The sequence below is a fragment of the Misgurnus anguillicaudatus genome, chromosome 19, assembly GCF_027580225.2.
Source record: "Misgurnus anguillicaudatus chromosome 19, ASM2758022v2, whole genome shotgun sequence".
NCBI lineage: Eukaryota > Metazoa > Chordata > Actinopteri > Cypriniformes > Cobitidae > Misgurnus > Misgurnus anguillicaudatus.
In genome coordinates, this window is record NC_073355.2 from 31386696 (window position 1) to 31413871 (window position 27176).

A 27176-nucleotide genomic window follows, 5' to 3' on the forward strand; every position below is an offset into this window, starting at 1 on the left:
TTCTCATTAAGTAATTCTCAATATTTTAATATATTTTATTTCGGACAGCACTTTGGTACTTTACTTTGGTACTTTTTAGGATTCTACAGACCATTTGAATAGGGTCACATAAACTCCACCTGGGTGGAAAAGAGCTTAGTAAACTTCTTTTTTTTTTTTTCAAAAACTTCTGCTTTTGTGTTTCACGACAAAATAACAGCACACGTACACGTTTGGGACTGAATGTTAAGAAAACTGTTAAATAATTTACATTTACATCAGTTAAATGTTTCTTTAAAAAAATTATTGCGCATTGCCTAATGGCGGTCGATAGGTGGCGATCTTTGCTGGTGGTGAAGAACTGAACTGAGTGGCGGAGAGAGAGTTACACCAAAGTCCTTTAATAAGAAAAGTCTTCGCACTCGGCAGCCATGTTTGTAATGGCACCGGCAGCTATTTCACTCATGCAAGACCAAATCCTATCTACTTCAATGGAGAAAGACTGATATCTCTGAAGTCACCGGATAAGATCACAATTAAACAAAATATTTTAATCAGCAATTGTAATTGTCATTAGCTGCATGATACATTTTGTTTAATAAGCTCAAATGCGTAAAAACAATACTTTTCTATGTAGCCACAGCTACTGCGCATGTGCAAGCGTTGAAAGCGCTTTACAACACTCCGTACATAGCCTCTTAACGATTGGCTCTTTAACCGGAAGACGAAACATCTTTGCTAGAGCGACTGATCGTTGCACTTTCCTTATTTTGACATCGCGTATCGTTTTGTTAATATCTATAATCTTTGGTTACAATCACGACCATGTGCATCCGGTTCTCTTGACCATGGCGGCTCCTGCCGTTGTTACTGAGCCTTCCACCGGGGAAAACGTGTCGGAATCTGCTAATGGACCCACGGAAAGTTTCACAGATGTCCAGAAACGACCGCAGTTCGGCACTCGGTTCCTGACAGACCCACGACAGGTTTTTCAACACAATGCATGGTGCGTGCGATAGTCTTTTTCACTCACACTCTATAACTACACTGCTGATGCTTTCATACCATGAGTTTGTCATTTATTTTTCTGATCTTTTTGACCAATAGCATCAAAACAGATCAAGACTGAATCCAATTGATGTTCAATTTCTGTGGGAGTGTTTTGTCATTCATAGATAAAATAATATATTACATAAATGCATAGTTATTGCTTTTGAATAATTTTGAATAATACAGCTGCCTTGTTTACTTGCTTGCTTTAACTCTCTGACATTTGATGATGGGTTTTATCTGCTGTAGGGATAACGTGGAGTGGTCAGCAGAACAGGAGGCTACCGCCCAGAAAAAAGTGCAGGAAAACAGTCAGCCTCTCCCTGCAGAAAAACAAGGTATGAAAACAGCACATTCAACCTATCTACTTCAGTCTATCAAAATCAAAGCTTGTTTTACCAAACTGGATATACCCTTAACTTCAGACTATATATTGTGTATAGTTTAACTCTTGCTAAATGTTCTCTGTTGGTATCTCTCCTTTAGAGGAATTTGACAGCAGAGCCAATGAATACTGGAACGATTTCTACACCATTCATGAGAACCGATTCTTTAAGGATCGCCACTGGCTTTTTACGGAGTTCCCTGAGCTCGCCCCTCAACAAAAAGCTTCACAGGATACCAGAGAGGAGGGAACCACAGATAATGAACCTAAGAACTTATTAAATGGCGAACATGTTACTTCACCCCACAGTGAGAGTACATTTCCTGGAGCCTCATCATCCTATCGGATCCTGGAGGTGAGTTGTTTTAAAAGCAGGTGATTAAATGACCCTAAATACAGCTTCTGAAGGATTTTTTTTTTTAGTTTTACGTATGATTCTATATGTATATTTCGGGATCTTTAGGTAGGCTGTGGAGTGGGCAATACTGTGTTTCCTATCTTGAAAACGAACAAGTGAGTGAATATATGCATTATTCATATAAACCAAATGGATCTTTCTCTGTAATCTTTGTGTTTCTCAACTTTTTCGCGATTTGCTTCACAGTGACCCAGGACTCTTTGTTTACTGTTGCGATTTCTCTAGCACAGCTGTTGATCTTGTTAAGGTAAGCAAAAAGCAACAACGTATTTCTTTAATACTTGTTAGTAAGTCCATGTTCAACTTTATTTATATTTCAATGTATTTCATGCCAGTCGAATCCAGAATATGACCAAGCACGCTGCCACGCATTCGTCCATGATATGAGTGAGCTGTCTGCAGAGTATCCAATGCCAGACCAGAGCCTAGACGTCATTGTCCTCATATTTGTGCTCTCTGCTTTGCATCCTCAAAAGTGAGTGTTTATCAGGCCAGCTCAACTGGTAGAGCATTGTGTTAGCAGCGCAAAAGGTGACGGGTTTGATTCCAGGCAACATATAAGACTGATAAAACAGCCTGTAAGGCACTGTAGGCCAGCTTGGATAAAAGCGTCTGCCCATTGCATTGACTTGGTGTGCAAGCAAATTGTTCACATTTATGCATTTGATGGGTGTTTTTATTGAAAGTAGTTTGGAGTACAATATAGTGGTATTATATATTTGTGTCCCCTAGGAGTCCAACCCATTTAATTTGCACTGCTAAAGCAATGCAATTAATATTTACTAAATAGGAGCTACAGTAAAGTCTATCTATCTATCTATCTATCTATCTATCTATCTATCTATCTATCTATCTATCTATCTATCTATCTATCTATCTATCTATCTATCTATCTATGCACGTGGAATGATTCTGTGGCACATATTACGTGCGTCATTTCACTGTAATTCTTTGATAAACATAGCAAGCATCATCGTCCGATTTATTATTGGTGCACCCCTAGTTTACATGGCCGCATTCTGTGATTAAAAAACGTCGTACACCAGCTGTTTTAAAGCCCGGAATACACTGCACGATTTTTGCCCTCCTATAAGATCATTACCTAATACATTATCACACTGTACGACATGGATTGTTTAAACTCGGGTACGACAGGCATGTGGACTGTACGATGATGACACGGAAGCTTCGGCGGCAGCGTCACACGTTGTGCAACGTCACCAGCATGCGCTCGTGGTAAACAAATACCAGTACACACTGTGCTGTGATCATGCCGAATTTCTGACACTGTCAGAAAACTATCGTAGGCTGTCTTTGGACGCAAGACCGGAAAAACGGCCGTCTTTGAACCTCTCTCACTGTACGACATAGGATCACCGATGAAGAGCCACGATAACTAAAATCGCGGCGATTGTTTCACGATGGCAATCTTTCGTCTGGGACAGCCAATAGACCGTTTCAGCAGTAACAACATAAACAAGCGGCTGTCGCGGTCCGCACGTAACTTCCGGTAAACTCCGCTAAGAATAAATAACAACAAAGTTCTTTAAACGTAGTTTATTTATATAACAAGCAAAAAAACAACACATAGATTAGGAAACCAAAACATTTGTTATTTTCGACTAGGAATTTGTTCAAGAGATCAGTTTAGCAACTAGTCAGACCATTAAAAAAACGAAACCGGAAAAAAAGTTCGGATCCAGACGTGTATCACGTGCGTCCGATGAAACCGTCTATATAATCGTGCAGTGTATCCCGGGCTTAGGACGATTATACATGATGCAATTACGAGTGTAAAGAATTTATATAAAAAAATATTTTTTTTATAATTTAATAATTAATTTAATTAAAAAATAATTAATTTTTAAATAAATTTTCAGGATACGGTTGACATTTGCATGGAATTGCTCTAATTTGGTGTGTTTCGAGGGAAACGTTCCCATTCTTAAAAAAAAAATCTGTCCATCATTGCAATTTTTTTTTTCATTATTGATCTATATCTGTGGCTGCTTGACCAGAAACGTTAGCTAACAATAACATTGTGTATAGATACATTTGTTACATGTATGCATTTGGCAAACGTATTATCGAAAGCAAACAGGAACACTGTGGGGAAAAAAACAAGTTTTCTGCTTTCAAATATTTTTAGTGTATTATTTTAAGGGGTGGTTTCCCAGACAGGGCTTATCCTGCTAGTCCCAGATTAAAATGCATGTTTGAGCTGCTTTAATTTAAAAACGCCTTGTCCTGTTTAAATTTAACATATATTTGCAAGATTGTTTTGTCTTAAATTGCACACTTGTAGTGTTTTTTTGTAAGGTATGTTCGTAAAACCTTCTTAAATGACCTAATATAAATAAGAGCTAGTGTTTTATTTTTGGATTTTGACTAATAAAGCATTGCTTTATTATGCCTACTGGACATACTGTAGCTGTGATTTTTTTTTTTTTTAACTCCAATATATATATTTCATATACTTGAGTAAATACATGTGTATATATAATAAGCCTGATGTGCACTCAGCTGGTCATTATTACAAATTTCCAGGACAGTGAATGAGAATTCTTGATCACCCTGTTTTTTTCCTTTTCATATTTATTGCCATCAGTAAGCATCAATCATCCACTAATCAATACATTAACTTCTTTCTTGTAGGATGCAGAATGCTATAAATAGATTAGCACAATTGCTGAAGCCTGGTGGAGTACTTTTAATGAGAGACTATGGCCGCTACGACATGGCACAGCTTCGTTTCAAAAAAGGTGAATTTTGTGAAAAGTTAATGCATTTTTATTTGTGTGTGTGTGTGCGCGCTCAATTTTCAGATGATCAATAAATCATGTTCGTCTTACTGGTTGTATCTGACTCAAATTTGCCTGCTCTTTACTCATTTAGGGAGGTGCTTGTCTGAAAATTTTTACGTTAGAGGGGATGGAACGCGCGTCTATTTCTTCACACAAGGTAAATACCTGTTCAGACTTGTGTTGTATTGTCTTATGCCATACAGCAGCCTTTTGTTGGTGATTAAAACTAGCTTACACAATACATGGTGACAGAACATTGACCATATATGGATAAAATAAAGGGAGGCCTTGCTTTCTAAGCTAGTTTCATTTCATGATGTTTGTCATGTCTTCCAGATGAACTGCATGATCTTTTCACCAGTGCTGGATTGGAGAAGGTGCAAAATATGGTGGACCGGCGCTTACAAGTGAACAGAGGAAAGCAGCTGACTATGTACAGAGTTTGGGTACAATGCAAGTATCGCAAGGCTCTGGCACCCACTTAAATTCATGGCTGTTTGGCTGTGATTTGGCTCTGCTGACCCATAAGAATGTTGTCCTTGTGACGTCAAGCCCTTTGAATGATGGACAGGTTGCAAGAGTTCACAGAACTGCATTTTTTATATAAATCGGAGACCGTGCTGAATGCTCTCAAGTGAACAAATGTTCAGTCTTATGGAGTCTGCTTGAAAAGGATGTTGGAAGACTTTAGGTCCCATGACGCATTAGTGGACTCCTAACTGCCCATTCGTCACATTAACTAATGTTTTTAAAGATGTTTATTTTAATTTTACAAATAAACAAGGATGCTGTTGAACATACGTAAAAGCTTGTTTAAGTATCAACCTCTCCAACTCCTTTACTTATTTCATCAGTTTTTATTTTACATTTTATGTTGATTATTTATTAAGACCATGCGCTTTTATGAATAGTGCTTTTTCTTTTTTGAACGCGTTTCTTCCTGTAACAAGAAGTTCGGTTGGGGCTGTAGAGAGACTGTAAATTATAAATGTGTTCATGTGCTGAAAATTTTCAGAGTACGTCTCAAAAGCTGGATTTCATATATCTTGTATGAATAATTCTCATTGGTTATGACATCACAACTGATTTCTCATGGTTTTGGAAGGCCAGGAATTTAATAGTTGTGATTTCCAAGTTTGGAAGTCACAGAAATGTATAAACTTTCAGTCTTAAAAATTGTTAATGTATGAATTAAATCTAAACTTTCATAGTCAAGCTTATTTTGAAAATACTTCTTCATTGTCCTTCTCATGCATTTCAACATTGTATTTAGGGGTACTCAATCCTACTAATAGAGGTCTACCTTCCTGACTCTACAAACATGCCTAAACTTTAAAAGATAAGAACTGTGATTAAATGGTTAAAGTTGGATATTCTCCAGAAAAGTAGCTATCCAAGAACAGGATCAAGAACCCAGGTTTTATCTGAAAACAAAATTAGTAAAAGCTCTTTCTTCATAATGATAATAAATGACAATTTGTCTCATTGTCCAATATAAAAGTTTTGCCTAACCTTTATCATATCCAGTTTCATAGTATCCTTTATCGATTTGTTTCCAAATACAAAACAATTGATCTACTTGGCTCTAAGTAAGTCTTTACTCCATCAAAAATACATTTTTTAAAACAGAGTTCCAGGTGCACAAGCTTGGACTGTATTGCTATCAAAAAAGACCATGTGCATGTAAGGGTCTATAAATGTATTAACATTGTTTGCTATTATTTATCATATCTTAATGTAAAGTCCCTAAATGTTGCCACTTAATGAGTCCAAAAGATGTCAGTTGATTGTAAGTCTCAACTGCAAATAAGTATTTATAGATTAGTGAGCACAATGTCAATTTTATTGTACTTTTCAAAATAATACCATTTGATACCATCACTGTACAATCCTGATGCCACTGTACACTGTAGTAAAGTTGATATTTTATTTATTTGCAAAGCAAGGCGCTATCAAACAATGAAAATGCACGAAATTATATTGAGGGGTACTTTCATTGATAAGTACTGAATAGTGTATATGGGCGTGGTCGAAAGGTAGAAAAGTCTTGCACAATCTCACGAGAAAATATGAGATTTACTGATTATTGTTTACATTGCAAAAAAAATAGAATCGAACCGAATTGATTCTGAATTCACGAATCAGATTCCAATAACAATATGTCAAGCTACAACAACCGATCTTTTGCAATCGAGGTGTGCGGGCGGAACGGAATTTAAAGAGCAATTTTATCATTCCAGGACCGGATCCCGGTTCGGTGCTGACCCGGAGCAGGGACGACAACCAAGATAAACTGATATCTGATAACACCACCAAGATTTATTCATTTAAAAGTAAATCGACAACGTTCGTAGAGGAAATCTCTAAGTAAAATTCTGCGGTGAGGTGCCACATTTCCTAAATCTGGCAGTAAATTGACATCGAAGAGGCCAGCGGAGAAAGGCGGGTTCGGGAGATCAAGCCCCACATCAAGTCATCTGAGGTCTAGCAGTCCTCGGCCCACAGTAGGACGCGGAGCTGGCGTCCCCTAGCGACATTCTAGGCATCGAGCGCAGGCGGGGGTCGGGGATTCGACTGAGGCCCAGCGCTGAAATGTCGGGCTGAGGCGGGAAGGGCGAGACGGGAGACCATAAGAGGAGAACGGTCGAAGAAAGAAACCAAATTTAACAGCAAAAGGGCGGAAAGACACCGATATCACAGGTACAAAGACAGATGTTCACGTTTAAAGGGTTAGACCGGGATATTTTCATGTCTACGGAAGAACAACAGACAATAGAAGCAAAATCGATGGGTAAATAGTGACTGAAATGTTATTTAATATATATTTTTTGTGTTTTTGTTATTTGTTAATGTATTTCTTCCGCAAGCTGGTATTTGTTTGGATTTGTTATCGATTATTTTAGTCAGTCACACACATATCATGATGTAGCTAGGATGCTAGCTTAATAACCATGCTAATTCATCATGTTAAAGTGTAAAAATAAACGGCATTCTGCAAATGTAAGGTTATTCTTGGGCTTTTTTCTGAAATTGTGTGTTTAAAACATGTTGGATGTGCAATGAATTTGACTCAAGTAAAACAACTCTGTAAGCTCTCTAATGTTTTAATAGTTTTTCTTGGTTAGGAAACATATAGGGTTTCATGGTGTTTTTCCGCTTTAGACAAATCCCCAGACAATATTAGTTATTATTGTATAAGTGTTTGCCTTTGCAGTGATTGCATTTATTTTGGGGTTGAACAAATAGCAAAACTACTGGAATTTAACATTTAATAACATGTTTGGTAGTTTACATGTTCTGTGTGGTTGAGAATGGAAATCAGTCTCTAAAAAATCTTGCACATTTTCCTCCATACAGTATCGCTTTGGGCGGGAGTGAACTAATGATGAGTATACTGTGGTAGATGGGGGTTGAGGGGGGTGACTTGGTCTCAGAATGGTCTCGAAAACATGTAGGGCATTAGGTACATATGACTCAACTTGTCACACACATCACTGTCTTGTCAATCTGTCAACATCACTATGACTACATAATGTAATGCAAACTCTTCCTCTCTTTCTCACAGCCATGATGGAGGAATTGCACAGCTTGGATCCTCGCAGGCAGGAGCTGCTGGAGGCGCGCTTCACTGGAGTCGGAGTTGCCAAGGTCTGTCCGGTCTCATTGAAATATTTCTGCCTCATCACTACGATCTTATTTATTTATGATAATTACAAATTCCTGCACATACCTTCCCACTTGCATCAGACCTCATCCATCCATCCATACAGCATCTGCAGCATCATTCTGTCTTTCCTTCTTAATTCCAGGACTCATTTGTATGTTTGCTTTGGCTCTGTGCCTGTCTACGTTCATGTTTAAGTTCATTTTTTCCTCTCCCTGGCCTTACTGCTCCTGCTGTCTGAATAACGCTTTTATTTTCTGCCATTTTCCACACAAGCTCATGCATGTCATTAAAGTGTAAATTTAGCAAGCAGATCTCTTTTGGTTTAAATGACTATCCTCCTTAAGACCTTTTCAAAAAGAGATTCCAGAAAAACGCTGATGATGTGTCTCGGGATTGTATGATTTTCTTTCATTCACACTGCCAGTGATTTTTCGTGCATGCATTTACATATCCCGATTCCTGTAAAGATCCTGCAGCATTTAAGTTTGCTTCTTATCTGTGATTTCTCTCCTGAGAATCCACACATGTTCATTTTTTCAGATTAAATCATAAACTAGCACATTGCACATCGTTCTATTAAGTTAGCGGCCAGTCTCAGTTACAGCTTGTAGTCGTGGACAATCTCTTACCCCTCGTTCAGACAGCCAGCGACGTTATCGCTGTGTGCCGCTTGTCTCTTTCAATGAGGCGTTTCTAAATCTGCTTGTCATAAACAAATGAGTACCATCCACCCCAGTAACTGATGAGAGAAGGATGACGTGAACTCCACTGCCTTGTTCTCATTGGTAGTCGCTCCCGAAAGTCGCTCGACATTTGCATAAAGTTAAACTTTTCTTAACTTTCTTGCGTCGCTGGACACGCCCATACGGTCGCCAACGGTAGAGCCCTGCACGGGCCGGAAATCTAGGCCCTGACCCGGCCCTGGCCCGAGACGCTTAGGCCCTAGCCCGGCCCCTGTCCGACAGCTTATCAGAATTCTCAGCCCGAGTCCGACCCGAGTCCGAACTTTTTAATTCTCCCCATTAGGAATCTGTGTCCGCATCACTGCATTGTGTTTGTGAGTAGACGTCTGTGCTGTCTGCTGTGAGGTTTTTATGAGAGAAACACAAACTTATTAATAGCCTATTTAATATGTAAACTTGAATTTGAAATAAAACTTACTGCGGAGAAGTTAATGAGATCTCTATCGTCTCTCTTGACGCGACAATTATTTATTATTTAAAATCCGTTTACAAGATAAATATATAAATATTGTGTTGTTAAACTGATGAAATTATCTTGCTATATGCTACATTCATTATGAGAAGCTTTTTCTTTTTACTCTTACACTGTAGACAGTAATATATGTAATTTATATAAAACTCTATGGTCGTGACAGCACATTATCCATTATCTGTTGGTTCATGTTGGTCCAGTTTAATTCAGGGTAATCCTTTAATAAAATGTATAATATAGTTATAAAATATTTTATTTTTTGTAATATTCACAGCGCATATTTTGTAATATTTTGGATCGTTTTAAAACATTTTAAATTATTCTGCAAAATTCCGCATAGATTTTGCAAAAGAAATCCGCAGAAATAGCAAAAAATAACTCCTTACACAGGTTGTACAGCTGTACTCTTGCAGCAATTAAAGCAGTTCAGTTTCGTTTTAAATGACAAAATAGTTATATTTCTTTTTTTATTAACATTTTAGAGCATTTTTTGTTTGTTAAAGTTTTTTATTATAAGCTGTTAGCAGCCGACAGCAAGTTGACGACATGTTTGATGAATTGAGCCTCTCAAATCAACACTTCACTTGCCTATAATAACAACAATATAAAATATATATTTTCAGCATATCACAATGTTAGTTTAAACGTTTATTATAAACACACTATATTTTTAAAAAGCGAATGCAGGTTGCTCTGCTGCTCGCAGTTGCAACGGGCGCAGAAATAAAAAAATAAAAAGGGCTATATAAAACGAAACGAAATAAACATGAAACAGAATAAACATGCATGCTACCTTATCTAACAACTTCGCAATGCATATACATTTTTTTTAAATGTAAGGACTTAACCACAGAACATGGCTATTCATGTATCCATCCAACAGTTAAACTAAGAAAAAAAGTTGAAACATACACAAACAAGAAATAAAGACACACCCTTCTTACACGAAATTACTACAGGGAGAAGTCTTTTATAGATTATGTCTTGGATGCTGTCTGCATAGATTATGTACAGTGTCCAAGGTTTTAATCTAGTACTCCATTTATAATTTTTCCTGGTGCGCTGAAGGTCCTGCTGTTATACGCAACAGCTGCATTGTAAATGTGTGGCTGTGCGTAGCGGACTCATGCGATAGGTTAAACGTCTTCCTATGTTTGTTTTGCAATCATCAATGTCTGTCAAAAGGTTCTTTTAATTAAATTGAAAAATATAAAAAGATGGAGAAGCCTAAATAAGCCCGAGGTCCGGCCCGCGTATCTGCTGTGACGTTAAAATTGGCCCGACACTCGACCCGAAGGGCGTAAACAGGTCGGGCCCCGTCGGGCTCGGGCTGAAATACAGGGCTCTAGCCAACGGTCACTTTCGCTCGTGTCGCCAGAAGTCGCCAGGTTTCCATTGAAATGAATGAGATCGCGTCGCTCTGCTACTGCTTGCCGTTGGCTGTCTGAATGGGGCGTTAGGGCATTGTTCCTGCCATTTGGGCGTGTTCTGTGACTGATCCCAGCAATGTCCCCATCCTGGGTTTGATCCGGTGATCGATTCCGGGACATGTTTGCATTTACACAGATGGCAATTTATGGCAATTTTCTTGCATCACCGTGCTATGTAAAAATGGTTTTAGACTTCCCTTGAGAATAGTTTTTATTGTGGTAGAGGATGTCACACCTGCCATTCTTGCTCTCATCTGTTGGAGGTGTGTAAGACTTAACAAGATTAAAAATGGTGACTAAACAATGGGTGACTTAATATTTCCCTTCGACATTTCTGTCTGATAAACTACTGTACTTTCCAGTATATAAGCCGCATCGGAGTATAAGCAGCATAATTCAAAAATGCGTCATTAAGACGAAGTCACAGTAGACTATACGTTGTGTTTATTTAGAAAATTATTTCACAAAATCCAAGGCGAAGAACAGACATTTAATCTGGAAAGGCAAGTTATTCACCTAAACAATAGCAAACAGAACAGCAGGCTGAATGGATGTCTGTACGTTAAAGGCGGAGTCCACGATGTTTGAAAAACGCTTTGGAAAAGGAGACGGGCCCACTACCAAAACACACTTATAGCCAATCAAATCGAATGCCGGGTTGCGTATGTGTGGGGTGGGTCTATCAACAGAAGGTCCAGATTCTATTGGGGTAGGGGCGTGTTTGTTTAGGTGATTTCAAATATCAACATTGGTTTTCAAACATCGTGGACTCCGCCTTTAAAGTAATATTATCAGTTATTTAAACGATAAACCATAGCATAAGAACTTACCTGGAAGGTTGAATTGGCTAAATTAACCGAACAAGCCAACTAGCGTTAAGTTAGCATACTCGTCATTCCAAATTACTAAATCCAATGAATTACATAAATACAGAAGCGGACTCTCGCGGCTATAGACGGTAATGTTGTCTCTTGCCTCATAAATGTCAAAATTAATTCATACTGACTTACAAGGTGCACCTGACTATAAGACGCAGCACAAGCCAAGTTATGAAAAAAACGCGGCTTATAGACCGAAAAATACGGTAGTATTCATTTTGTGGAGTAACTTGACACTGAATGTGTAATTTTTGTATTTGTCCTCGCTTTAGTAAATATAATGTGCCGTTTCATTCTCAAAATGATTTGCGTTTAATAGACGCTCGCATTTTATGTTGTAGTCATTCAAGTGTTTACCCCTTAAAAACATACTTTATTAGATACTTGATAGTTGAGGTTGTGGTTTTGTTTCCCAGGGAACACGCATACTGATATATAGAAATATTGATTGAATGCACTTGATTTTGCTTTTTTATAAGTGTGTCTGCCAAGTGCATAAATGTAAATCACCATGGTAATCAATTAGCATTTTTGATATGTGACTGCATTTATATCATTTATTTATAAGAGTCCATGCCATGGACTGAGAAATAATATCAAGCAAGCTAGATTTTATCAGGGATTTAACTGGTCATTAACTCAGAAGATAGATGCTGATCATAGTGGTCACAATCTCTTTAGTCTCTGTTTAAGAAACAGCAGTAGGTGCACCGCATGAGCGCATTTATCGCCGTGTTATTGGATTGTGGAGGGTTTTAGCCTGACCTGACCAGAATGATCAGCATCTGTCACTGCGTCAGGCTTTATTTAATTATTTAAGTGTCTATTAATAACATGCGTATGAAATTATTTTAAAAAAAGCCTCTCTTTCCTCGAAATGCTATCACTTGTTGAACGCCGTTTGTGTTTCCCTGCAGGTCTCCTTCCAACCCTTTCGTAGTTGATAATTTATTTTCCTTCAGGCCAACATGCAATGATGAGGGAATTAGAGACAGAATTGGGCAGGAGTTTGTCTTTTGCAGCCTTTTAAACCCTGGCAGTTTTTGAAACACTGTAAATCTAGTCATTTGTCTTCTTCCTCTCTGCAGGGTTCTGGACCCAACGAGTCATCTAACCAGAGCCTGTGCAGCGTGGGCTCTCTCAGTGACAAAGAGCTGGAGGTTAGTACCGATTTGGTCCTTGTGATGTGAATTTATTTTTGAATCGAGATAATCTCTCAGGGCAGGTTTGGTTTATTTGGCGCCATGTTTTAATTTAACCAGCAATGTTGCACTGGGGCGTCTGGTTGGAAAGGTGGTTTCCTTTATTTTTTGACTTATTTTGTTGCCCTCCCTTTTTTAAGCAGACACTTCAGGGCTCAATGCAAAGAATTGTATATATTGGCCCAGTCAGGCCAGTGGTTTAGGTTTTCACCTGCCCTGCCAGAATTTTCAGTGTCACATATTTAAAATAATAATTCAAAAGTCAAATATAATTGTATACATATTCATCATTTGTTAAGACAATGCTCATTAGCTTCGAAGCTTTATTTACTGTAGTTGCTTGATCCAATGAAAAAGGCTCCCGACTTTTTCTGGAAACTGATGGCAAACTGTGCAAAACATTGCATCGTTTCTTTCATCGTGTAAAGGTCTGCTTACAAGATTTTAAATAATTACTTTTTTTCGTTTTGCCTTATAATTAGAGGCTGTCGGCACGATCTTAGTGTCTTTTGGCTCTACTAGCTTACGTAACCTGCAACTGTGTCCACAACAACCAATTAGTTAGAAGAAACCTCATGACATTGCTGAGAAGTTAATGTTTGCGATGCTTAAAATGTGATGGTAACCTTGCATAAGACTGCATATAGTCAAAAGGCCACAGGCAGAAAAAATATTTTAGTGACTTAGGGCGAAGCCAGTGCCAATACTGTTTACTGGCCCGAGTGTCTCTCACACTGGCCCCGGGGCATTGGGCCGTCCTTTATGTTGAGCCCTGCACTTGAATTTTGTAAATCATGCACATTTATACTTCTTTGTTATGCAAGCATTTAAAAGTGTGGTGTTTATTTTATACAGCAAGGCTGTTTTCGAAACAGATTTGCCTGCCATTAGCTATGGCTTGGGCAAACCGAAAAACTCTCCCCATACTAATAATGCCTGACTGATATCGATTTTTGAATCACAAAGGCCAGGGCTCAAAATTAACTTTTTTATTTGGTAGCACTGGTGCTCCCAACTTTAAAGAGTTAGGAGCACCAGCAAAAATGTAGGCGCATCCTTCCAAAAATTAAAAAGCACCACAACTACAATGTAAATGTTAATAGATTTATTTTATTAAAAATAAAACACCACCACCGGGCTTTACACGTCCTATGGCCAGCATTTAAAAGTTGGTCTTCTATTTTATTTTATTTTATTTTTTGCTGCATAAATTCATAAATTAATACCCAAATGCTGTTGAAATAGTATAGCAGCAATAATAATTTAACAATTACAGGTAACATGATTAAGATTACATAGAAAATCTAGCAAACACGTAAAACACTGATTAATTGTGAAATTACAAAGGTGACCCTAATATAGAAGGCTAATATATATTGGTATTGATAACTGCATTACCAGGATGCTTTTACTACTAAATAGGCAATGTTTTAAAAAATACAACAAAAACATACCATCAGCATTGTGGTATTCCACAGCAACATGGACCACAAGGATGTTTGTCGAATGTCCATTCACCAGCGCATGCGCACATACACCATCAAACACACTTTGACAGACAGGTCTGTGTCTCCATCAATAATAATCACATTTGTCATGACACGTCTTGTGTTTTTGGCACTTTCGCCATGTTTAAGCAAGGTACGTCTGGCGCTTAAAATGTTTTGATTCCGCCATTAACGCCGTTTTACAGGATTTACAGTAAACACAGTAAGTTACATTTTCATAGCGGAGACACTCGAAATCTTTAAGCCACTCTCTCTGAAAGGTTTAACGTCAACTCGTATTTTCCGGTGGTGGAGTTACATTTGAATCCGGATCGTCGTCAAAAAATATAGTAATAACATTGGCTGTAATCGGCTCGCTCTCAATGCTCGCGACGCGTTCGTCTTTTCACATTTCCGCGCTTCACGGCAACAAGGAATGACTGACGCTCATATTAGCCAATCTGCGGTCTTCATTAAACGCAAGAACGTAATGGTGAAATTTGATTGGTTATGTAACGTTGGAGAGAACACTGAACCTGGGACAGCGCCAGCACGCAGGATCACAATCAACTCGCGTCACAACAAAATGGGCAGTCGCACAAATGCTCCCAAATATATTTTAAGGTCGCACATATTAAATTTCGGTCGCATATGCGACCAAAATGGTCGCAATTTCGAGCCCTGACAAAGGCGATATTACGCACAGCTCTTTTATGTACTATGAATCTTTGATCAGTAGGACGTACTTATCAATCTTTATAACATGCATTTAAAAAAGCAAAACTTGTCAAACATCATCATTATAAATATTCTTAATATTATGAAAATACATGAAAAGGTTTGAAGGAAAGTGGTGTAAATATGCCCTCCAGGCATTTCCTGGAGAATCTCACGATTTATTGTCCCAGTCCTAGATGTGAAGCACAAACAAGAACATAAAATAAGTGTCATCAGCTACCTTGTTAAAAACAAGTTGGTTTTCGTTTATATTGCTTAGTCTGCTAATCTATCTAGTTGATCTATTAAGGGCTCATTATAGTTGTGCGTAGCTGTGACGGCGTAGGTTACACTGTGTCGTCCGCGTCGACATCCAAACACGCATGCAGACCGTTGGTAGGCAGTATCCACGCGTGTAACCACAGCAGCAGAGCAACGTCAATGAAGAAGCAGCCTGGAAAGTTTAACCCACAAACAAAGAAGAAACAGCAACTTGTGTATGTTTTGAGAAGACCGGCAGTGATGGAAGTAAATAAACAGCGACTAATTTTGCAGTTAAATCACTCCTCAACCTGGCCCATCTTTGTTCTTACCATCGCAAATGGAAATACCTACGACACAGGTTTTTTACCTGACGGGAGGATTTCTAGTGGACCAATCACAGCGCTTGCGGTCTGCGTAGAACTGACGCGCTGTTAAAAATTTGGTGAGGTGCACGTCAGGCTACGGATCATCTACAGTATAGAGCTCTCGCACGCCTTTAACATGGGCTTTAGGGTAGTCTGCAGATGTTGGCCTCTAGTGTTTTCATGAGGTTGCATGAGCATGTAGTAGTGATTAACATTTAAATGGAAACTTCAGGAATGGATAGGGTTGTGGAATGAGGTGATGTCATGAATTCTCTCTCATTCTGTGTCTTTCTCCCTCTGTGGTCATTGTTCTCTCTCCAGACGCCCGAGAAGAAATCCAATGATCAGAGACCACGTAAAAGGAAAGGAGACCCTTATGACAACCAGGGTGAGTTGATTTGAGGATCACCATTGACACAGTGATTTGAAGAATCAGTGCGTTCCACATCCAAGTATTTATAAAACGTGACAGTTGTTCACATTCCAACCATATTCTAAAACATATCCACCATCTTTCTCCCAGGCAAAGGAGGAGCCAGAGGCCACAAAATCAGTGATTATTTTGAGGTAGGCCTGTGTTCATTGACAGTGGATAAGCTTTAAAACATTTCATACCCTGTTTACACCTGTATTTAGCGTTGTCCACTTGTGATCTAATTGACCAAAACACATCTTAAAGGAATATTCCATTTTCTTTAAAGAAAAATCCAGGTAACTTACTCAACAAAATGTTGATGTCTTTCTTTGTTCAGTCGAGAAGAAATTATGTTTTTTGAGGAAAACATTGCAGGATTTTTCTCATTTTAATGGACTTAAATAGACACCAACAATTAACACTTAACTCAACACGTAACAGTTTTTTTCAACGGAGTTTCAAAGGACTATAAACAATCCCAAATGAGGCATAAGTGTCTTATCTAGCAAAACGATTGTCATTTTTGACAAGAAAAATAACAAATATACACTTTTAAAGCACAACTTCTCGTCTAGATCTGGTCGTGATGCGCCAGCGTGGCCCCAGGCAATACGTCATGACGTCAAGAGGTCACAGAAGACGAACGCGAAACTCCGCCCCAGTGTTTACAAGTGTGTTGAAAGAGGACCGTTCTTACGTTGTTGTATGTCAACTGATACTAATTAATGTCTTTGTGTCAGTTAATTGTTTACAATGGTCCGCAAATGTCTTTTATATATGTAACGTGACCTTCCTACGTCACTACGCATTTACGTTAGGTCGCGCTGGACCGGACCTAGACGAAAAGTTGTGGTTTAAAAGAGCATATTTTTTATTTCTTATGTCAAAAATGACAATCGTTTTGCTAGATAAGACCCTTATGCCTCGTTTGGGATTGTTTATAGTCCTTTGAAACTCCGTTGAAAAAAACTGTTACGTGTTGAGTTACGTTTTAATTGTTGGTGTCTAATAAAGTCCATTAAAATGAGAAAAATCCTGCAATGTTTTCCTAAAAAAACATAATTTCTTCTCGACTGAACAAAGAAAGACATCAACATTTGGATGACATGGTGGTGAGTGAATTGTCTGATTTTTCTTTTAAGAAAATGGAATATTCCTTTAATACCAGTTGTATTAAACAGCCTCTGTCTGTGAGATACAGCTGTCAGCTGTTTTTCAATTAACAGCCATTTAACGCCCATTCTTGTGCTTTCACACTAACTTGTAATTTAACTAAAGCGATTTAATCATAGGTCATAAGTGATTAAATCAAGCTTAATTGTCATGCTTATTTTTGTTGGCTCTGAACTCTGTTACTGGCTTTGTTTGCATGCAGTTCGCAGGGGGCAGTGGTACTGGCACTAGCCCAGCGCGTGGCATTCCTCCAGTGGTGCGCTCCTCGCCTCAGCACTCTCTTTCAAACCCTGCTGCTGTGAGTCTTTTACTACTTGACCTTTCTGTTCCTTCACAAATCTTATGTAGCCAGTATGAATTTCATTTAGTGCCCTAACATAACATTCCAGTGGTTAATACAGAAACTGGTGAAATGTGATGATTTCCATAACAAGTTATCTTTTAAAATGCCACTAACCCATGTTTTTAAATGTCTAATAATAAAACAGGCAGGCCCTCCTGTATCTATAGTGTGATATTTTTTGCTGATCCTCTCAGACTGCTTGTTTTTGATTGACAGGTGCAGCAAGGAAGCCCCTCTTCTATAAGCTCCGTGAACACAGACCACTCCCATTCCTCCTGTCTCCACAAGCCAGCCTCCACACACACCCAGCACCGAACCACACAGGTAACACAACATTACTGTGCACATACGAAGCACATTCACAGTTACAGAGACTTTAAAATCTTTTATAACCTGCCACTCACCTTAATTTTTGGTTTCAGTCGGAGTTGACAATGGAGAAGTTAGCAGCGCTGGAGAGCAGTAAAAGTTCAGATCTGGAGAAGAAAGAGGGACGTATTGATGACCTGCTCAGGGTATGATCTTTAGTTACCAAGTAATTTTAGAAAGGAACAGAAATTTTAAAGTTTTAGATTTGATTTTGGTCTACTGAAGAATAAGCTCATGTTGATGGGTTTGTGCATCGCAGATGAACTGTGACCTGCGCAGACAGATCGACGAGCAACAGAAATTGCTGGAACGGTGTAAAGAACGACTCAACAAATGTGTAACCATGAGCAAGAAACTGCTTATTGAAAAGGTGGGTGTGCATGTTAATGTGTTTGAATAGATGCTAACAGTGTCATGGTTTGGTGTCTTTCAAAACCAGGATGTTTGTGCTAGCATATATCGAGTTCGGTACATATAGTGCATTTTATATAATTCCTAAATTGTGTTTGTTTTTCAGTCCAAGCAGGAGAAAATTGCATGCAGGGAAAAGAGCATGCAGGACCGGCTGCGTCTCGGCCATTTCACCACCGTCAGACACGGAGCGTCCTTCACCGAGCAGTGGACAGATGGCTATGCCTTTCAGAACCTAGTCAAGTATGTGGGCCGCACGTGTAGATACTTCAGATGCTTTATTGTCGCATACACATACTTGCAAAATCTGCTCAGTTTGTGTATGTGAAGAGAAAATGGCTTGGAAAAAGCAATATTAGATTTCTGGTATAATTTACTCTGAATATATTATCAACCAAAACTTGTACAATTAGAAATTAGAAAGTAGCTTTAAAATCTTGTGGCATTTCATCATACTTGTATTGGTCATATTTAGATGGCTGTGTACTGATGACTTTTACATACTTTTTTTGTATTTATATCCTGAAATCATCACTAATTTTTTACTGCATGTGTTTGTAGACAACAAGAGCGAGTGAATGCTCAGCGAGAGGACATCGAGAGGCAGCGGAAACTTCTGATGAAAAAGAAGCCGCCCAACGCCAGCCAGACTCCTCCTCCGAACCTGGAACCCAACAAACGCAAGAGCAAAAGCAACGGCGCTGAGAACGAGATGTAAGCTTGCTTTTTGATGGGCTTTGTGTAGTTTGGTTGTAGTAGTTTTGTAATAGTGATTCACTGTTTATCATTGTGCTCCCAGGTTATCATTAGCAGAATACCACGAGCAGGAAGAAATATTTAAATTGAGACTCGGCCACCTGAAGAAGGTATTTGCGTCTTCAGATATATATGACGCATGAGATGGAATTGATGTTGTCATGGTAATAGGTGTGCATGTCTAAGTGATGTGTGTGTTTGACAGGAGGAAGCGGAGATTCAGGTGGAGTTGGAGCGGTTGGAGCGTGTGCGTAATCTTCACATTCGAGAGCTCAAGAGAATCCACAATGAAGATAATTCCCAGTATGCTCCTCTATCTTTCCTCTGTTCCTCTAACGACCTTAAGTTTAGATCCTCAGAGGTTAATCATTACAAAGCTTATGCTGGATTTATCTATTGTGATGTGACTGTCTCTCTGACCCTTAGGTTTAAAGATCATCCCACGCTAAATGACCGTTACCTGCTCCTGCATCTGCTGGGTAGAGGAGGCTTCAGTGAGGTTTATAAGGTGAGAGAAGATCTGTGATGCTGCCAAAAAATACAGAATGATTGGTTGTTTCTTGAATTTCATAGCAGCCTTTTGGTAGCCTGACGTTGCCATACTCAATTCTAGTCTAGTCTGATACCGCTCCATTGAGCAATAATTATGAGGCGTGTCTCAACCGAAAAATGCCTCTGCACTCAATTGGATAGACCTACGACCAATCAGAGCAACGGAGTGTGTGACGTATGTTGAAATTACGTCTTTGCAGCCTGACCGAACTGCTAGTTATTTCGCTACAATGACACTAACATTGTGATTTAGTGAATGTACATCAACACCTATTATGTTTACAACATTTCGTTTATATCACAACATGAAGTATTAACTAAGTCATAGAGTAAGACTATCTCTTACCATTTGTACGTTAGGTGAACTTCATCCACGATGATACCCATTACGTTTGCTTGAAAATATTGGAGCCTAGCATGTCCCTCCACTTATTCAGCAACCACGATTCCGGGCTTCCGAAAAGAAGCTGGCAACGACCGCTAATTATATCCATCTCGTCGTGCACGCTGAGTTGCATCGCCGTGATAACGTTAGCCATTTCAGTTGCAACCAACTTTTGCCGAATAGGAAGGACGGCAAAAACATCAACAAATGCCCTGCTCGCATTTCTCTGTTCCTCTTTTAAAATCAATGCTCTGTCGATATCTTTTAGAACAGACTCAATGTCAGAATCCACACATCTGAACTCTACAGCGGCAGCCATTCAACACACGCACTCTTTGGTGACGTGGTTCATTACGTTACTGTTGATTATCTGTCCATCATCGTATAAAGCCACCCCTGACAATTTGATTGGTTCGACCAGCGTTTGTCCTAGCATAGTAGCTCCTCAACGCAGAAACCCCAGACCCATCTTCCCGTTTACAAAATCTTGTGGGCGGGGCTAAGATCGGCTGGCACCCAGGCTACCCTTTTGGACCTTCACCTTCTGTTTCAACTTTTCTCTCTTAACAAAAATACAGAAAAATACAAATATTTTTGATGAACTCTTTCCCCGCCAGCGTTTTTAAAAAGATTGCAAGCCAGCATATATGATTTTCAAAAAGTTGAATGACTTCCAGAAAAATGTGAGATAAAAAAATATAGGAACAGACTCTCTTCTTTAAATAGTTTTTATCCTGTCTTCATTTGTTTTTTATGACCTCTTAAATATAGGTAGGTTTCTTAAAAAATACAACATTTTGAACAAAAAGCTGAGATCATTGCATTTTTGTAAAGGAGATTTTTTTAGAGATCACATTTAGAACCATTATCAAAATATATACATAGTTTTTACTGTTTTTGGATATAGTGGGTGCTTTAGTGTTTTATAAGTTGGGTAAGAGCGCCACCTAGTGGATTATAGTGAAAATATGGATTGCCTTAAAAACTTGTAATTGGCTTGGAAGCGTTTTCTCTTAAAGAGCAACTACCTTCCGATTCACGATTTTACATTTCCTTTGGTGTGTGACCCCGGATTTCCACCGACTGCGGAACGGCGCCGGAGTCAATTGGTTTCCATTCAAGTCAATGTGTGTATTTCCACTGACTGCATTCCGAATCCGTCACAGATCCGGCCATCCGCAGCCCTCCGGAACAAATACGCAGAGCTTCTATTTTTGCCGGACAGCTCCGCAGGGCGGAGCCATAACTATATCGCGTGATCATACCTGAATTCGCGAGATCTCGTGTTGTGATCTGGGCTGGTCCAGCAAAACGTCATAATTTAATGTCATAATGGGTGGAGACAGAACTAGATATCGCGCGATCATCACGTGAATTTGCGAGACCTCATGGGTCCTCGTCACTTTAGCACGCAGCCGCTCTGCAACAAATATGGAACTGGTGGGTATTGGCGGACGGCGGAGTGCGGAGCGTAATGCAGCGGAAATCCGGGGTGAGTGTGTCCATCAGGGTTCCCACGGGTCCTTGAAATCCTTGAAAGTTTGTGAATCTGGGGGAAAAATAACAATCAAGGCCCTGGGAAGTTTTTGAAAATATATTTTTTCTGGGGAAAAAATCCATATCGTTCCCTGTGTAGTGTAGGATAATATCATAAAAATTTTAGACTTTTTAAGCACACGTGCTAAACTGTTCGCTTCAAATGCTTATAACTTCAGTATGTGAATGTTTTTTGCATAGCTGTGTTTGACAAATAAAAACATCTTTGGTTATGTATGTAACTCCGCTCCGTCTCCCTTGCCATTGCATCTGTGTAACGCCGTCTTTGGCAATATTTCAGATAGCGATATACTTCCTGGCTCCCGCGTCACCCTGTCTTTGTCGTTAAGCCTCACCATTGGTTGAATTTGATATACACATTCAAACGCACTTACCCCTTGACCCACTTTTAAATCCCAAAGTGTCAACGCAGTGATGCAGCACGAGTTTCCTCGAAAGGGAACTGTAACAATGTATCTTAGAAGGTAACACGATCTTACCTTGATCTCCCTTGAAAGTGTCCCCACATTTAGTCCTTGAATTTGAAGTTAACTAAAGTGTGGGAACCCTAGTACATGTTAAAGATATGCAGAAGGTACAAACCCCAAAGTAAACGATGACGCGAGTTATCGTTTCCAACGTAAATCTTTTTTCTTGGACTGCAACAGTTTACTTCCTGGGCCTGTTGACGTGGACAAGATCGACAGTATCATAATTCCTCCTGCTTTCTCACAGCCTGTAAGTTAACTCCTGTCAGCATTGCATTGTGTGCGAATCTTTCAAACATGGTAAGGAGCGACACATTTCCAGCTGACGTCAGAGGTATTCAGGCCAATCACAATGTACAGATTAGCTGGCCAATCAGGGGGACGACGCTTTTCATATCAATGAGTTTTGTACAAAATCAAAGCGTTTGAGGAAGGCAGTATATCTGGAGCTAAAAAAATTACGATATATGGAAAATAATGTGTTTTTTAACCATAAACCACACAAACACATTGTATTATACCAAAAACACAAAATAACATTGTTTTTAAACAATGACATAGGTGCACTTTAATTGACGAAATAACTCGTCAATGGCGGGAAAGAGTTAATATTCATCCTTTTTTACCTCTACATAAGTTATATATTTTTTTTAAACTTATGTTTTTGTAGGCCTTTGATTTGACTGAGCAGAGGTATGTGGCTGTGAAGATTCACCAGCTTAATAAAAACTGGAGGGATGAGAAGAAGGAGAACTATCACAAGTAAGTGTAATGCAAACATCTTTGCTTTGACTAATGCAAACAGCTCACAGGCTTGCTAGGAAATGTTTTGCAAACATTTATAAAATGCCATTTTCTTTTAATTCATATAGAAAATATGAATTACATATGCTATTATTGACTAACGTTGTTTCAGACACGCGTGTCGAGAATATAGGATCCATAAGGAGCTAGACCATCCCAGGATAGTTAAACTGTATGACTATTTCTCACTGGATACCGACTCGTGAGTAATTGCGCTCTTGTTGAAATGTCTGCATTTTTCATTTTTTAAAGCTAAGTAGTGCATAATAACTTCATTGTTAAAATGTGTATATTTTCTCTAGATTCTGCACTGTACTGGAGTACTGCGAGGGGAACGATCTGGATTTCTACCTAAAACAACACAAGCTAATGTCAGAGAAAGAGGCTCGATCCATCATAATGCAAGTTGTCAACGCCCTCAAGTACCTAAATGAAATCCGCCCACCAATCATCCATTACGACCTCAAACCAGGTATTGACACCTACACCCGCAGACCTTATATTGGCATGTCTGTGTTTTCATGGGTATTAAACGTATGAACTTGGCATCGCTAGTACTATTTCCTACTAGTTGAGCTTTGTGAACACAGCGTCTCCCGAGATGAATGTAAATGAGGTGTAAACAGAAGTACTGACTCCCGTGTTTGGCTAGGTAACATCCTGCTGGTCAATGGCACAGCATGTGGAGAGATTAAAATCACAGACTTTGGCCTGTCCAAGATTATGGATGATGATAACTATGGGGTGGACGGCATGGAGCTGACATCACAGGGGGCGGGAACATACTGGTGAGTGGATGCACACATATCGATGTGCTTATATGTGTAATTGTTGGTGCCAATAAAGTTGACCCTGATTTTTAGTTAACAAGTATAAAAAAGTAGCTGAGCTATCATTGCAAAACTCATCTCAGCATTTCTTCTCGCGGTCCAGGTATCTTCCCCCAGAATGCTTTGTGGTTGGAAAAGAGCCACCTAAGATCTCTAACAAAGTGGATGTTTGGTCAGTTGGTGTTATATTTTACCAGTGCCTCTATGGGAAGAAGGTAAATGATACTGTGACACTTCTCTTTGTATGTTGAGATGCACAAGTCTCTCTTCTCATCTCTTTTTTTGTCTTTCTCCGCACAGCCGTTCGGTCATAACCAGTCCCAGCAGGACATCCTGCAAGAGAACACTATTCTCAAGGCCACAGAGGTGCAGTTTCCTCCCAAACCAGGAGTCTCGCCCGAGGCTAAGGTATTTATGCTCAACCGGGTGTTGATTATTTCCTCTGTGTGTTCTCTTTCCCAGAATTGATGTATCTGAGTGTTACGAAATGAAGGGTTTATGAGCCCTCAATCCGTCTATGTTTTTTCCAAAGTAAATACATCAATACCCATTTTTAAAATAATGCGTTTCTTTATGCTTTAATACTGCTGTGTCATGACAGACTAAACTGTTTTAAGAATGTAATGCATACTTTTCTCTTCTCTTCCTTGTCTACTTTAGGCTTTTATTCGCAGATGTCTGGTGTATCGTAAGGAGGATCGTATTGATGTTCACCAGCTTTCCAGCGATCCCTACCTCCTCCCTCACATACGCAAGTCAGTGGCTGCCACCGGTAACTCCAGCATGGCCATCCCCTCCACGTCTAGCTCCTCCAACAGCAGCGCCTCAAATTGAGAGCGCCTCCCAACCTTGCTTGTTTTGATTGGAGGAGGGGAGATTGGTGCTATTGCCCCACCCCTCTCTGCAGTGCACTGGAGGTGGAGTCCGACACCCCCTACCTGCCAAGCAAGGGAGCAGGAGGAAGGGAACCGAGAGGGATGGAAACGACACGCATTCCCCTCCACCCTTCTTCCCCTCCCAGGCGTCTGGAGGGTTTAATATTTTGTTTCTTGTTTTTCGATTGGAAGAGGAGTGAAAAGCGCCCCTAAGCGGGAACCTGAGGAAAAGGAATTAAATAGGGTGTATTGCCTGTGAGAGTGTAATATTGGCAAGAACTGCAGCTGCTTGGACAGGTGGAAGAGACTCGTATATTGCCCTGCACCCCACAACACACATACGCATACACACACACACGCGCGCGCATATATACACGTTTATAACGAGGTCAGCCTAATTTTTCAATTGATGGGATAAGCCTGTTCATTCTAATGTGCATACTATATTTCTGGAGACAATCTTCTGACGCAAAGATTGTCCCAGTACATCTCCTTTCCTCCTTTTTCTTATGGAAGCAATACTGGCAATGGTTTAATTTCAATGTGTTTCATTTTAATCCGTCTTTCTAAACTATTTACAGATGAAATGATAAATGCTGAGGCTAATTCAGCATAAATGGACTTTGGAGTAAGCTAATCTTCAAGTGCTGGAAATCAGATATTTGTACTGTATGAGAAATGTAATGGACAAGTCTAGCTGTATCTGAAGATGTTTGTCTATGTGTCTTTCCCCCTTCCTGTTCTATGACCAAAGCTGAGCACAACCAGTAGGTGGCGCTCTATGACTTGATGTTTTTCTTTTATTTTGCTTTATGCTGTTATGAAAGTGCATTTTAGAGCATATTCTTTTAGATTGTCTTAGCGACACTAACCAATGGCCCCCGTTCTGTTTCTCTTCTTGTAATTGGACAGAATCTTAACATTTTAAAATGAGATTTATTTTTTTGTCATTGATGAAGTTTTTCCTTGCATAGAAACACAGACACCCATGCATTCAGAAATACACACATTCATACATGTTTAGGTCTGGTGAAATGGCCAATTGCCTGATTCAATCTATGTGGGAAAGAACTCTCTAGAGGGGGCGGAGCTAGTTCAGGGGTACAGGGCAAAACTGGGAATGTTCATTAAATACTATTGGTTATTAATATTGTGTTGTCTGGTTCTTTTTTTTTTCTTCGATTTGGATTATTTTCAGATGTTGGGGCTAAAATTTTGAACATTTTTGTAGGCTGAAAAAGGATTTAATTGTTGCATGCCTCTTTATATGAGACACTTGCAGGCCAAGTCATGGTTTTGCATTTTTTTGAGCTGTAGTAAATATAGTCTACATTAAGTTAAATATGTAGTGACAGGCAGAAGGCTGTTTATTAAGTTACATGCTATAACCTTGTGCATTTTGGTTAAACATGTGGGTGCAGGTTTCTTCTCACCTTGCCCTAAAGTTCAAGGCACTTACCTTATCAATCAAATTGTTTGCATATGTGGATTTCTGTACTTCTGACTGTGTGTGTCTGTTATTTTGATCGATTCTGAATGAAATGCAGATGATGGTATGTTTTGTTCCAGCTCCTCAGCAAAGCTGGATCTGTAGCATCTGTCAGTTTGATGCCAAGCTGTGCAATGGATCCAAATGGATCGTAGACTGTGCTAAGTGAAATGCAATGGGAAGGCTGTGGGAAGACATGTTAGTCACAGTCAAGCTATTACGCCAGTTTTTGTGGATTGTGATAGCTAAGTGTGCGTTTCTATTCGTATTTTGTGCTTGGCAATAGGTTGAGACCCTATGATTTTCATTTCAATCAGGATAACTTGGATGGGTATTTGTACGAATCATTGATCCATTCAGTCTGAAGGCCAAATGCATTAAGGTTTTCAATTCTGTTTAAATTTATGAGGAAAATTAATTAGAGTGTGTTTTGAACTGAAGTGAACGGTCTTTGAATAGTCAAAGGTTTTTTTTATCAAAATAGCCTACATTCTTTTACAGCACTGCTTTCGGTTTGGTTTCAAACGGCATTCCTGCTTTTCTGCAAGGATTCAAATATTCCAGTCACAGGTACTTCTTCTTTTTATTTTTTAATAGTCATTTTAATATAGCCTTTTATATAGTTTGCATAACTTGCAATAATTAAAACATTTTAAGAATTGAAAAGTAAACGCTCCTGGTTTGTTCTGAAAAAAGGCTGCAGGCAAGCACTAGTTTAAACCTGTGGATGATTGCTTTACCACACCAGGCCTGTCTAACTGTTCTAATCCAACTATTCCATCCAGCCTTTGTGATCTCATGCATGATTAGATTACAGGAAACTTGTCATGCATTGCAAAATAATCTAACAATCTGAGGGTTGTTAAAGTAATGCTGTCTAAATTCATTA

General features: G+C 39.2%; 2 protein-coding genes across 4 annotated transcripts; both read left to right on the forward strand.

Moving 5' to 3' along the window:
• Nucleotides 1-721: 721 nt before the first annotated feature.
• mettl2a (methyltransferase 2A, methylcytidine) lies at nt 722-5867 on the forward strand. Its single transcript, XM_055194421.2, has 9 exons — nt 722-985; nt 1279-1367; nt 1516-1769; nt 1878-1927; nt 2019-2079; nt 2168-2307; nt 4488-4594; nt 4728-4793; nt 4973-5867. Exons 1-9 carry the CDS (start codon nt 828-830, stop codon nt 5119-5121), a joined length of 1074 nt encoding a protein of 357 aa, XP_055050396.1. The 5' UTR covers nt 722-827; the 3' UTR covers nt 5122-5867.
• An 809-nt stretch (nt 5868-6676) lies between these two features.
• Nucleotides 6677-25946, forward strand: tlk2 (tousled-like kinase 2). 3 transcript variants are annotated; one of them, XM_055194401.2, is made up of 21 exons: nt 6677-7427; nt 8202-8284; nt 12915-12986; nt 16183-16249; nt 16385-16428; nt 17652-17747; nt 18009-18116; nt 18215-18307; nt 18421-18531; nt 18679-18815; nt 19134-19286; nt 19372-19438; nt 19537-19631; nt 19755-19836; nt 22960-23051; nt 23206-23295; nt 23396-23565; nt 23746-23881; nt 24027-24138; nt 24224-24331; nt 24584-25946. In XM_055194401.2, the coding sequence occupies exons 1-21, from the start codon at nt 7349-7351 to the stop codon at nt 24755-24757; spliced, it is 2169 nt and encodes a 722-aa protein (XP_055050376.2). In that variant the 5' UTR covers nt 6677-7348; the 3' UTR covers nt 24758-25946. The 3 variants fall into 3 exon arrangements, with proteins under 3 accessions (XP_055050376.2, XP_055050377.2, XP_055050375.2); XM_055194400.2 differs by having other exon boundaries at nt 6678-7427; nt 19534-19631; XM_055194402.2 differs by lacking the exon at nt 17652-17747 and having other exon boundaries at nt 19534-19631.
• The last annotated feature ends 1230 nt before the right edge of the window (nt 25947-27176 follow it).